Source organism: Diabrotica undecimpunctata, chromosome 4 (assembly GCF_040954645.1).
Source record: "Diabrotica undecimpunctata isolate CICGRU chromosome 4, icDiaUnde3, whole genome shotgun sequence".
Taxonomy (NCBI): Eukaryota; Metazoa; Arthropoda; class Insecta; order Coleoptera; family Chrysomelidae; genus Diabrotica; species Diabrotica undecimpunctata.
In genome coordinates this window covers 67386533-67400182 of record NC_092806.1, presented here as the reverse complement: position 1 = coordinate 67400182, position 13650 = coordinate 67386533, and the positions used below count along the sequence as shown (strand labels likewise).

At 34.0% G+C, this 13650-nt stretch overlaps 1 protein-coding gene across 2 annotated transcripts in view; it reads right to left on the bottom strand.

Annotated features, from left to right (window-relative positions):
• The window catches only part of LOC140439622 (NFX1-type zinc finger-containing protein 1-like), a 209497-nt gene that overhangs the window by 21806 nt on the left and 174041 nt on the right, over window positions 1–13650 (bottom strand). For both annotated transcript variants that reach the window (XM_072529649.1, XM_072529650.1), the window contains 2 exons: window positions 4955–5226; window positions 2923–3153 (listed from right to left, as the gene is read on the bottom strand). In XM_072529649.1, the coding sequence (XP_072385750.1) occupies window positions 2923–3153; window positions 4955–5226 (503 nt within the window). The remainder of the gene's footprint in view (window positions 1–2922; window positions 3154–4954; window positions 5227–13650) is intronic.

Below are 13650 nucleotides of genomic sequence, written 5' to 3'. Positions count from 1 at the left end.
TTCATGTAACGCAGGAAGAGATAAAGATATTTCTGGGTATTTTACTTTTTACTGGATACCATAGATTGCCACGAGAGCGCAACTATTGGTGTTTAGATGAGGATCTTCAGGTTCCCCTCACGACTAATGCAATTTCAAGTAACCGTTTCCAAGAAATTAAAAAATGCCTACAAATGGCAGATAATTCGCAAATTGATACAAGGGACAGAATGTATAAAGTGATGCCTCTCATGAACAAACTAAATAAAAAATTTCAACAATTTGGCATATTTCACAAAGACTTATCAATTGATGAAGCGATGATAAAGTATTTTGAGCATCACTCATCTAAACAGTTCATAAGTGGAAAGCCAGTAAGATTTGGGTACAAGGACTGGATACTTTGTAGTTCATGGTTATTGCTACAATTTTGACATATATTGTGGAACATCAGTGGATAAATCAAAAGTCGCGGCGTTGCCTTTAGAATCACAGGTTGTTCTAAAAATGCTTGATGTCGTTGATGTGCCCATTGACCACGAAGTATTTTTTGACAATTATTTTACTAGATACAATTTGATGGAAACTTTAAAAGAGAAGGGTTTTAGGACAACAGGCACAGCTAGAGAAAATCGTATAAAAAATGTCCTTTGTTACCTTCCGCTGTAATGAAAAATAAGAATCGTGGATATTTTGAATATCGCTTTGACAAAACAAGTCTACTATTTTTTGTAAAATGGAAGGACAACAATGTAGTCACAATGGCATCAAATTACGATAGTATTGAACCACTTTCAAAAGTGAATCGTTGGTGTGCTGCTGCCAAACGGAAAATTGATGTACCCCAACCAAAACTTTGGTTGGGCGGTGTTGATCTCTTTGGCCAATCGGTTAATAACTACCGAGTCAGTATACAAGGTAAAAAATGGTGGTGGCCCATTTTTACCCACATGCTCAACTCAGCTCTTGTTAACTCGTGGAGGTTACAAATATTTGCTGAAAATAAAGAAATGGATCTTTTCTAAAAATTTAATTTTTTATGTCAAATAACAATGAATTGTTACTATTTAACCCAGAAATGAATTACAATTCTACAAAAGCTTTATAATCTTTAAACTTTCATGTACCAATAAAAATATTTTGATAAGGATAAGTGGCTTTTACCTAGGTAAAAACGAAAATATAATTCGACAAGCATCCTTTTTTAATTCAGAATACTTAGATTCTGGTACAAATTTCCAAAATGCAATAATCAGCGTCGGCTTTTATTTTAAGTGTGGGTAGAACTTGATCTTCTTCTACCTCTATTAATTCTAATTCTGCAGATGTTTTTGAGACCATAGTTATATTGGAAATGGAAAACTCACCTTGAATATGTTCAAGGTGATGCATTTATATGAATTTCAAATGGATTCAGAAAAAACTAAGGAGACGATTTAAAACATTTGTAAGTCTTAAAATCTCTTTTGGAATTCCGTCAATACTGCTTTTAACTTTTTTATACTCGTTGGGTTTTTCTTGTTTGATATTGGAACATTTTTTTATTTCGAGGAAACTAAAATGTTTTATTTTATTAATGTCCTTTTGAATAAGTTTTAATTTAGTTTGACAACTAAATATACACTGTGAGAGGTCAGATATTATTTTATCTTTTTCCTGCAATTGTAAATCCAGTGTTTGTAAATGTTCCATAACATCAGTCAAAAACATGAAGTATTATACCTACTCATTATAGTTTAATTCTGAGTAAATTATTTCCTTTTTTTTTTAGAAATGCAGTTATCGGATCTTGACCCTCAAAAAAATCGATAGAAGTAAGATTGGAGCTTTTGAAATCTGTCTACAAAAGAATTTTATGCGTGTCTTGGATAGAACACAGAACAAATCTGTCAATTCTGGAAGAGCTTCATATAAAAGACCTATTAGCTATTAAAAAAAGTAAACCGAACATACCTAAATTGCGCGAATCACGTGAAAACTTTGGCAGTGCAAAGACTTTACAAAAGTTTCTAACACGATGCTATGGGATGAACTTAAAAAGTGATAATTATATTCAACGGGCAATGATCTGGTTAGTAAAAGGTGGGAACCCATAAAACACTACAATATTGGTACCCTTACGGAGAGAGTACCTTTTAATATGTAGGAACGTTTCTAGAAACGAATACTGGAAATAAATATATCCTCGTGCCAATTAATTATTTAACAAATAAGTACTTTTCCAAAATATTTACCGATTGATTGGTGCAATAACACCAGAACAATACCATTGCATCTTCACTCATATGAAATATGAAAATAGGATGAATGAAATAATGAGCTAAAGTCTTTCCACAGTTGTACCCGGGCATCAAAGCAATTGGGTTCAGTACATCAATTTGTTCCTGATGGCCTACCAATCGGCACTAAATCAAAAACGGGAGCCAGACTCCCGTTTGTTTAATATGAAATTAAGGATGAAACATACAGCTTACCAACAACAACCTTATCCGTGCAATCTAAGTGGAAAAACATATTTTTATCATTTGAAAATATGTCTCTATAACTCACCCTGCTGATTAAAATCTCAATATGACCAAAGGAATGCGTTGGTATTTAACAAAAATTTAGGTCGCTTGAACAAGTTAAGAGAAGATGGCAATCGACTGTTGTATATGTGATCAACAAATCATCTACCGAAAGGGCAAGGTATCGGAAGATATTAAGCACGTTAATTGATTGATTTGAGGAAAAAATCTGTGCAACTATGAAATAAAAAATTGGCTTTAGATATGGCATTAGTCGGAAAACATTGATTGCAAAAACATATGAAAAATGAATCAGTTGACCTTTTGAGATATTGGCGTAAAAGTTATCATGGGTTGGTTTAATCCAAAAAGATATATTATAGATATTCCTTTTATCCTTCACCCTACCATTACTCTTATAATGTTTTAAACTTACCAAAAGAGTTGAACTTCATAATAAGTTGGTGTAGTTCAGATTGCAAATTTGCTTTTACTATTTTGTTTTCCTTGTCTGTCCCGTAAAACTTCGTTTTAACATTCTGTAAATCCAATAGGTTTCCTTTTACATATTCACTATATCGTTGCGTTAATTTTATAACTGTTTTACATTTGGGGCATACTTTTGGTTTAATTTGGTCATCATCACTTTCGAGCCACTGTTCCATACCTTAAATAATTATTTCTAGATATAATAATAATATAATAATAATATACTAATACAATAACCTGTGGGAATTTTTTGTCAGTTCTTCTATCAGGCGCGGCCCCCTGCGAATGGGGATGCTCTCTAGGTATTCTTAGAACCGATACCTAGAGGGTAGAAGGGATACAAATGTCGTGTACTAAATATAGTCAAGGGTAAGGTTCAACCCGGAGGATTCGATATGCAAAATGGCCAAAACATCGAGGCTATGGGCGAAAATGACATGTATAAATATCTAGGAGTAAAACAAGCGCGGAAAATTGACCATAAACAAATGAAAATCGAATTAACATCAGAGTTCATGCGAAGAGTAAAACAGCTACTCCGCTCACATCTTAATAGTAAAAATTTGTTTAAGGCATTAAATACCTACGCATTTTCCGCACTTAGCTACTCATTTGGGATTATTAAGTGGACTAAAACGGATATAGAAAATCTTCAGCGAAAAGTACGAACACACCTCACAAAGGCACAAAAACACCATCCTCGAAGTGCAGTAGAAAGAACGACATTACTGCGGTATTTAGGAGGACGAGGACTTATTGATATAAGCCAGCAATTAGAAAAACAGATTACTAATTTACGAACTTATTTTCAGGTGCAGGCGGAGACATCTACTCTTCATCGCGCGATTTGTGCAGTAGATGACACAACCATGATCAAACTGAGGGAACAAGAAATGCGCATAAACCATCTTACTAAGAACGAAAAAATGCGCATCTGGATGGGTAAACCTCTGCACGGGCGACATCCGAATGAAGTCAGTCAAGACTATGTCGACAATATAGCGTCGAACTATTGGCTGACATCAGAAAAGATGTTCCCTGAAACAGAAGGTTCATTACTCGCCATTCAGGATCAGGTTATACCCAGCAAAAATTACCTGAAATATATCGTCAAAAACCCTTAGGTCCAAAACGACAAATGCCGATATGGATGTCAAGCCCAAGAAACTATCCAACATCTTACCGGGGGCTGCCAGGCATTTGCTGCAACTCAGGCATGACTCAGTAGGGAAGATCCTCCATCAAGAGATAGTTTTTAAACTGGGACTGTTACAAACAAACCATCTCCCATTTTATCCCATAATGACAACTACAAGCTATACTGGGATCGCACTGTGCTCACAGACCAAACTGTAGCACATAATAGACCAGATCTCGTGCTAGTTAATAAATTAACAAGACAAACAACGCTAATCGATGTGGCGATACCTAACAACAATAATCTACGTATTAAGTATAACGAAAAGATCGCCAAGTACAGAGATCTGGAAATACAAATAAGGAGACAATGGAGAATGGAAAGTACCCAGACGATACCTATTATTCTTTCTACCACTGGAATCATTCCGAAGAACCTCCTAGAAAACATAAAAAATCTGGGTCTAAATGAACATCTATATAAGATCATGCAGAAAGCTGTGCTACTTTCGACGTCCAGATGCGTGCGAAAATTTTTGGGAGATACACCGACGTACCAAGTCACCTAGGACTCGATAACATTGAAAGAGTCCCACCAGAGCTCAATCCTTTTGATACCGTAGGTATATGGGATGAGTGAATTTACCCCTTACGAGGGAGTGTGAGCCGTATGGCTAAATCTAGAATAATAATAATATAATGATAATAATACCAAACCTAATCCCCGTTTAACACCATAAGAGAAACTCATGAGATGCCAGACTAAGTTGACTGAAGTAGAGTCACTTTTAAATATACATCGATGTTTCTCTTACGACGGTACACTAAAATAAAATACTTACCAGATGACTCTAAAATATGTCCGCAATCAACTAACAGTACAAATCGAGCATCCTCTTCATCTTCTGTTCCGAAGAAAAATTCAGTTAATTCTTCAGCATTACAAATTCTACATAAAGGTGGACAAGGATCTCCACAAAAGCCTATGCATGGGTGACGACATTGTCGGATTTTCTTTCGACATGGTTCATAACATGGTGGCACGTTACATATATCTCCACAACGTCGCTTACATTTTTGATGGTGGCATTGTCTAACACAAGCTTCTTTGCACCTGGAATTATATCATAAAAAAAACAAATATATTAGGATAACAGTTAAATTTGTTAAGAAAAGAATTTTACATAAATGGCAAAATAAAATTATTTAGTTTACCTCATTACTTTTTGTGAAATAAGTTTTTAAACTACTTTATCGAACCATCTAAAATAAATAGCAATTAAAAAAGGCTAAGAAATAAAAATTTCGTTGGTTGGAAGGTTAAACCATTCCACGTAATAATTCAAATACAAACTCTGGAACACGTCAAGTTTAAATAAGCTTTTCAAAGTTCTCCACGAATTTTTAAAGAGTTAAAGAGTACTAAACCAACAAATTCCTTTAAAATCTTGTTTATAAACGGTTTATATTCAAGAATATAATATATTGAAGTATAAAATAGTAGAATTTCAAGTTTCAGATTCAGTCATTTTCGTTACGTCATAGAGAGTGTATATATATATATATATATATATATATATATATATATATATATATATATATATATATATATATATACACTCGCGATCATAAAATCCAGGTCACCTTGAAAATCACTGATATTTCATTTTTAACGCGCTTTATCGTAAATAATAATAACACAAATTCAAACTAATGCACGTTTCTGAGAATTGTTGCGGTTTCCTTTGTAACAAAGAATTCCAATAGTGCCGATTTCGCTGTAAAGTGCACACTTCCCAAAATGAACGCTACCTGTAACTCAGCTTGTTTTAAATGTCTCGTTTGTCCTTCGACTTTCTGTTCAAATGCAACGGACAAACGTTTATTATTGCTACCATTAGTGTTTATTAGTGCCATTATTAGTATTTATTTTTTGACCCTTTGACTGTTGTTGAAACGGCACAAATTGTTGCACTTGTGGAAGACGGTCACACTCAACGGCAAGTCGCAAGAACTGTTGGCGTAAGGCTTTCTACGGTTCAACAAGTGCTTCAACGCATTCAGGAGGCAAGTTTGCTAACCAGGCGACCTGGCTCTGGACGAAGAAGAACGACCAAGGCACTAGATGACAGTTTCCTTGTGTTTCAGGCTTTACGAAACCGGACCTCAGCTGCGGTTATGCATCAAAATCGTCTAGAGGAAGTACGAAATCGCAATTTTAGTGTTGTAACAGTCAGAAGAAGACTTCGTTCTTCTTGACTATCTTCTCGGGTAATGGCTAGAGGACCGCCACTTCGCCGGGTGCCTCGAGTTGCACGACTAGCTTTTGCTCGACAATACGCGCATTGGGGAATTAACGATTGTAGCAAAGTGTTATTCTCAGATGAATCCCGTTTCTGCCTAACTGGATCCGATGGACGTGTAAGAGTTTGGAGGAAACCGGTGAACGATTTTCACAAGCTTGCATTGCTCCAAGAATGCCATTTGGTGGAGGCTCGGTCATGGCTTGGGGAGGTATATCTTCCGACTTCCACACAGAATTACCCTTCATCGAAAATGGGTCCCTAACTGCACGAAGCTACATTACGGAGATTCCGGAAGAACATGTTATGCCCAAAATGGCAGGGCTTTTAGAAAACGCCGTTTTTATGCAGACCATTTATTAGACCTTGGAATCTCAAAATTGCCGTTTTCACTAGCATTTATTTATAAATTTGTTGATGATATAATATGCAGTGTACCATTCAACCATATTCAGACAGTACAAACGATCTTTAATTCACTCCATCAAAATATTCAATTCACTGTCGAATATGAAAATGAAAATAGTATACCTTTTCTAGATACCAAAGTCATAAGAACTAATGATAACAAAATCATATTAGATTGGTATCAAAAAGATACTGCATCCGGCAGATTTATAAATTATTATTCTAATCATCCTAGAAGTCAAAAATTTAACACAATTGTATCTATGAAAAATCGTGTAACGACAATCTGTGATCGGAGTTTCCTAGATGTCAATTTAAAGAAACTTTTTGAAATGTTTTTAAACAATGGCTACCCAAAACATATATTAAAAAAACTTATTTATAACACTAACTTTTACAATAGAGCTTTAATAAATAATCCACAACCAGTTTCATATAAAAAAATACCTTTCATAAAAAATTTAACAGACCAAATTGTCCCACTTTTCAAAACATTTCCGAACATTAAATTAATTAAATACAATCCACTTCTAAATTCAAGGTTATTCTCAAAAATAAAAGTTAAAACTCCAAATTCATTAATGAGTAATATAATTTATAGAATAAATTGCAGTCAATGTCAAAGTTGTTATATTGGTCAAAGTCAACAGTGGCTTAAAAAACGTGTCACTCAACACAAAAGTGACTGTAACATACAAAAAAACTCTTGTGCCTTAGTGGACCACCACTTGAAGACAGGACATAACTTTGACTTTAATAATGTAAAAATCTTAGAACAAGTTGATAATTATAAAAATCGGCTTTTCCTTGAAATGGTACACATTAATAAAACTCCTGAATCTATCAATTATAAAACAGACACCAATCATTTAAGTAATATCTACTGCAACATACTAAACAATATATAATATGATAGATCTTAACCTTTAAACACAAACTTAGTAATTCTCTAGTAACTGTACCTATAATTTTATTACCTTCCTAAATATCAGTATTGCAGTAACTGACTACATACCATCAATTACATTTTATAGATCAATTTATCGTGTTCCTGATTCTTTCTCAATTCTATTAATTCCATCTTTCCACTTTATAAAATGAATAATACTGTCATAGTAATAATTGTTTATTTTAACCTACTCGCTGAAAATTGTACAACGGGAATTCACTCTATAACATATTGCGGTTACCATAACTCCATAATAAAATCAAACAAATATGTCATTTATTTAGATATGTCAAAAAAATTTAAATTTTTATTCTTATAGTTGTAAGTATTAAAATATTCATTTTGTTTACATATAATCATTAATTCTTCTAATAAATTTACAGTTTTCTCCTGAAGAAGTCACAAAATCGTGACGAAATATTGAGACTGAACAAATAGAGTTTTATTTCCTGACCGATTGCTGATACAATAAATCAATATTTAAAACAGTACGGTCGAAAAAATAATTTGAAAAATATATATATATATATATATATATATATATATATATATATATATATATATATATATACATATATCATGGACGAAATAATACAATCAGTACGTAAAGGACATGGTTACAGAATGGGGAACAAAGAAATCCAAATATATATATATATATATATATATATATATATATATATATATATATATCATATCATATCATATCCCATCATATCATATCATATATATATATATATATATCATGGACGAAATAATACAAGCAGTACGTAAAGGATATGGTTACCGAATGGGGAACAAAGAAATCCAAATATTATGTTATGCAGACGACGCCGCATTAATCGCCGAGACAGAAGACGAGCTCCAAAGATTAACGCACATCTTCAATACAACACCCAAGAAATACAATATGATAATATCAGTAGAAAAAACCAAATGTATGACAACATCTAAATACCCACTACGATGTAAAATCGAAATTGATGAAAAAATAATAAAGCAGGAAGCAAGGTTTAGGTATCTGGGAAGAGACATAACTAGTTACGGAGATGTTGAAGAAGAAGTACGACAACAAAGCTTAAAAGCAAGTAAAGCAAAGGGATCTCTTAATGACACAATCTGGAAGAACAAACATTTAAGACAAGACACAAAAACAAAAATTTATAAAGCAGCAATTAGACTTATATTAACATAAACGGCGGAGACAAGACCTGACACATCTAAAGACGACTACTAGAAACAACAGGAAACGGAAACAGGAGTGGAACGAACACACTAGTATAATGACAGAGGACAGGATAGTACGAATAGCACGAGATAAGTCACCAAATGAACGAAGAAGTATTGGCAGACCAAGAAAAAGATGCTGCGATAATTTAAACAATTTAGAAGGCTAATATTGAAGAAGAAACAGGCTTTAAAGCCTGCATACAAGAAAGAAGAAAGAGGAAGAGTAGAATTTCACTTATCTAGCTGGGTTAAACCTACCCGAAGCACGTGAATCGGATATGCACACATCACATTCAGAACCTCGATCGTGTTAAAGAATTACTTGGATACCAAAATTGCACTCCGTCCACGTAGATAATGATTAAATACATTTATAATCTTGTTTCCGAAATCAATTTTAAATGTAATTGACAAAAAATCCTCTAAATGTTGTTAACTTGCTGTCTCCTTTAGATGCGATTCTGTGCCACATGGACGGTTTCATAGAGGGTCTTCGGTCTTCTACAATTTCTTCTACTACCAATAGTTCCGTAGTCCCCGTTTTTGTAGCTATGTGGACATATGCTCGGTTTACTTTGTTTAATAGCCTATCTTTTATATTAAGCTCTTCCAGAAAAGGGCTTCGATCTTACTTCTATCAATTTTTTATCTTGTTCCAAAACTTTTCCCCTATTAAATCCCGGTAAAGTCACACCCGTATAATTTACACCCAATTCATGGCCAATAACAAACGATTATTTCCTTAATAATAGTACAAATAACAATATTCGAACTAATAAAAAACAGAGACCAACTAGTCCAGATTCAACGCTCAATTAAACAAGGAAATTATATATTCTCCTAGATCTCAACAAACTAGGGCAGGAATATTAGATAGCAATATTTATATAAGAGTTATAAAACAATTAGAAAAGAACTAAAACGCGATATACAAAAATGGAACGAGAACTTAATAGAGCGTGTCATTGAAAACAACAGAAGCTTAAAATGTCTAAAACCCACACTAGGAGTTCAAAAAATCATCAAAATTAAAGACGCCAACAATAAGAAAGAGAAGGACAAATATAAAGTAACAAGTATTGTCGAAGGCTTCTACACATCCTTTTACAGCTCGCAAGGCCAGTCTAATGAATTATCAAAGGAGAACGTCAAAAGAAAAATAAAAAACGTGGGATAAGAAGTACTACCAAATATAAAGTGATTCGAAATAGAAAGAGCTTTAAAAGAGCTAAAAAATACTAAAGCTCCAGGACACGACGGTATAATTGCCGAACTCTTGAAAACAAGCAAGACATTAACAATTCCTGTACTAACAGAGCTATTTAATAGATGTCTCCATAATAGCAAGATCCCTAAAGACTGGAACGAGATTCTAGTAATACTCTTACACAAAAAAGGGGACAAATGTGATCTACAGAATTATAGACCTATATAGTTGCTCAGTCAAGTATACAAACTATTTATGAGAATTATTAATAATCGGTTGACCTACAAAATGGACAATTACCAACCGGTTGAACAGGCTGGCTTCCGCAAAGGATATAGTACATCAGACCATCTGCTGACAATGAAAACATTGATAGAGAAGGCAAATGAATACCAACTACCCGTATTTCTTGCCTTCGTCGACTATGAAAAGGCATTTGATAGTATCGAGATGTGGGCCATAGAACAAGCTATTAATAATTGTAGAATAGATTCGAGATATAGGCAACTAATACATAATATATATGAAAATGCAACTATGATAGTACAACTAGACGAAAATACAAATCCCATCTCCATTAAGGGAGGAGTGAGACAAGGAAACGTAATATCGCCAAAGCTTTTCAACCTAGCCCTAGAAGACGTCTTCAAAACTAAAAATTGATCAACCTATGGCATTAACGTTAATGGCAACAAGTTAAACCACTTCAGATTCGCTGACGACATAGTAATTATAGCGAGCACATTCGAGGAACTGCAAATTATGATGGGGGAACTAGCAGCCAGCTCCCAATAAGTCGGCCCAAAAATGAATATGAAAAAAAAAAAAATGACAAACACAGATGACCCCAGCTATAAATGGCAGTGAGATAGAACAAATCCAGGAATATATCTACCTATGCCAAATCCTGAGACGTGACAAAGAGAACTAAACTGCGGAAATTACTAGACGAGCAAGACTAGCATTGGCAGGATTTGGAAAACTTAGTTGGATACTTAAGAACCGCAAAATACCCCAATACTTGAGGAGCAAAGTGTTCAACCAATGCATCCTTCCTATCATGACATATGGATGTCAAACCTGGACCCTAACCAAGGCAAACATGAATAAACTAACCCCAACAGAAAGAACAATGGAAAGAGCAATGTTAGGTATACGACTGTCAGATAAAAAGAGGAAAGACTGGGTAAGATCCAAAACAAAAGTCGAGGACATAGCAACAAAAATTGCCAAACTTAAATAGAGCTTCGCGGGCCACACTGCTGGACAAAAAAACCAACGTTGGAATACTACAATACAACATTGGAGACCGTACGAAAGTAAACGACCAAGAGGAAGACCACAGATGAGATGGGCTGATGACATTAAAAGAATAGCCGGAACAAATTGGAAATATGTTGCTCGGGATAGAGACCGATGGAAGGAGTTGGGAGAGGCCTATGTCCAAACATGGACGACAGAAGGCTAAGAAGAAGATATAAGAGTTACATTAGTAATCAATTGGCTTCACACCTCTCAGACTTGAGCATGATAAACTCAATCTTAGAGATAGTTATAGATATTGTTACAAGTTTTAGTAACAAAAAGTATAAATGTAAATAAAGAAAAGCTTGACAACAGTTAAATCATCTTTAGATGTAAATATATCGTCACATTCTCAGACCAAAATGATGAAATAAATATTTTGTGGAACTGCCGACCGCAGTTTCTAATAAAATGAACTTGGTAACACCTACTAGTCGAAGGCTAATACACTAGTGCATTGATATCTGAGACCTAGTTTAAACTAGAAAAATATAATTTAAGATTTTAATAATATCTGATGTGACCGTGACGACGGATGTGGCGGTACAGATTAAATGGCGGTACGATTTTATGAAACTCATGATTTAATTTATCAAGAAATTTCAATTTCCATTTTAATCAATTTTTATCACGTGTGTATTCTATTTAACATCCCACATAACAATAAAAAATCTACATAGTTTCGATATATATGTTAAATTAAGATCTCGAAGATCATTGCAACTGGGTAAATTTTCTGGAACAAATTCCAAAGTTTTTTATACTTAAGGGCGATTTTAATGCTCAAAATTTAGTTTCGAATTTGGAATATGACGATATATATGGTAAAGTGTTTTTGGAAGCAATCGAACACAGTAATCTGATCATTTTAAATGACGGATCTCCTACATTAGTAAATAGTAAGAAATCAACTATAGACTTGATTCTGTGCACTCATAACTTAGCACAACAAATTAGGTGGTCAACTTTAGAACCTTATAGATCTGACCACCTACCAATACATATTAAAATAAGAAATACAGCCCCTCTGGCACAAACTCAACATCAAAGCATAATATCTGGAAACTCAATGCTGCGAATTGGGAGCTTTACATTTCTATATTAGAAGCTACAGAACCAAAAACATTATTAACCGGTATTATTAACAATAATAATAAAGCTGCGGTTAAAGCAATTTCTTTACGCTCTTCAAACTTCCAAAAACGTAATCTGCAACATAGCAGCTAAAGCAAGAAACAAGCTTTCCTATGTGACAGAATATAAAAGACTTGATGCAGTAAACTGATATAAAAATCGTACACAAACAAACCGCCTCCAATAAATCCTGAAGATAAGATGACTGGATAAGTGAATTTCACGTTAAAATCTCCCCCCATGGATAAAAAATGACGTTACCCACCAAATGACCATAGTTAACAGACACTTCCATTTATCATCGATATTTCACTTATGGGAATTTAAACAATACTTTAAATTAACAAACAATAAATCTCATAGTGTGGATAATATCTCATATAGTATACTGTAAAATTTTTTTAGCAGATTTACTCTCTTCCAGTACATAAATTACGTTTATAAATACGGTAATTTTACCGTATAGCAGATATAGTGCGTTTATAGTGCCCTTTTGGTAGTCTCTTCGTTTGTTTTTTCTATCTGAATATATTCGTTATACCCTCTCCTTTCATTTGCTACGTCACATGCTAGGATTAGATCATTAGGCATAGGCGCATATAAAAGCTCTGTTAGAATTATTTAATTAACTTTGAAACAACAAAACCATTTTTCCAATAATGTAGAGAGAGTACATCGTAATAATTATTAAAAAACCTGAAAAACCGGATGGAAATGGAAACTTATATAGATCCATAGCTTTAACATCGTATTTACTAAAAACTCAAAAAATTCTACCCGATTCACAATTCACACCATCGCCGACGTGATATTAGTGTTCAGAGATCCCAAAAAACCACCGAGTAACTGGTTTACACTGATTTTGTATCGAATTTTCACAAAATTCCAGGAGACGTGGCCCGTGCTGGGCACGAAGTGCATCGCACACCACGCCGATACGATATTAGTGTTCAGCGATCCGAAAAACTCCTAATAATTTTGTACTGATTTTGTATCAAATTT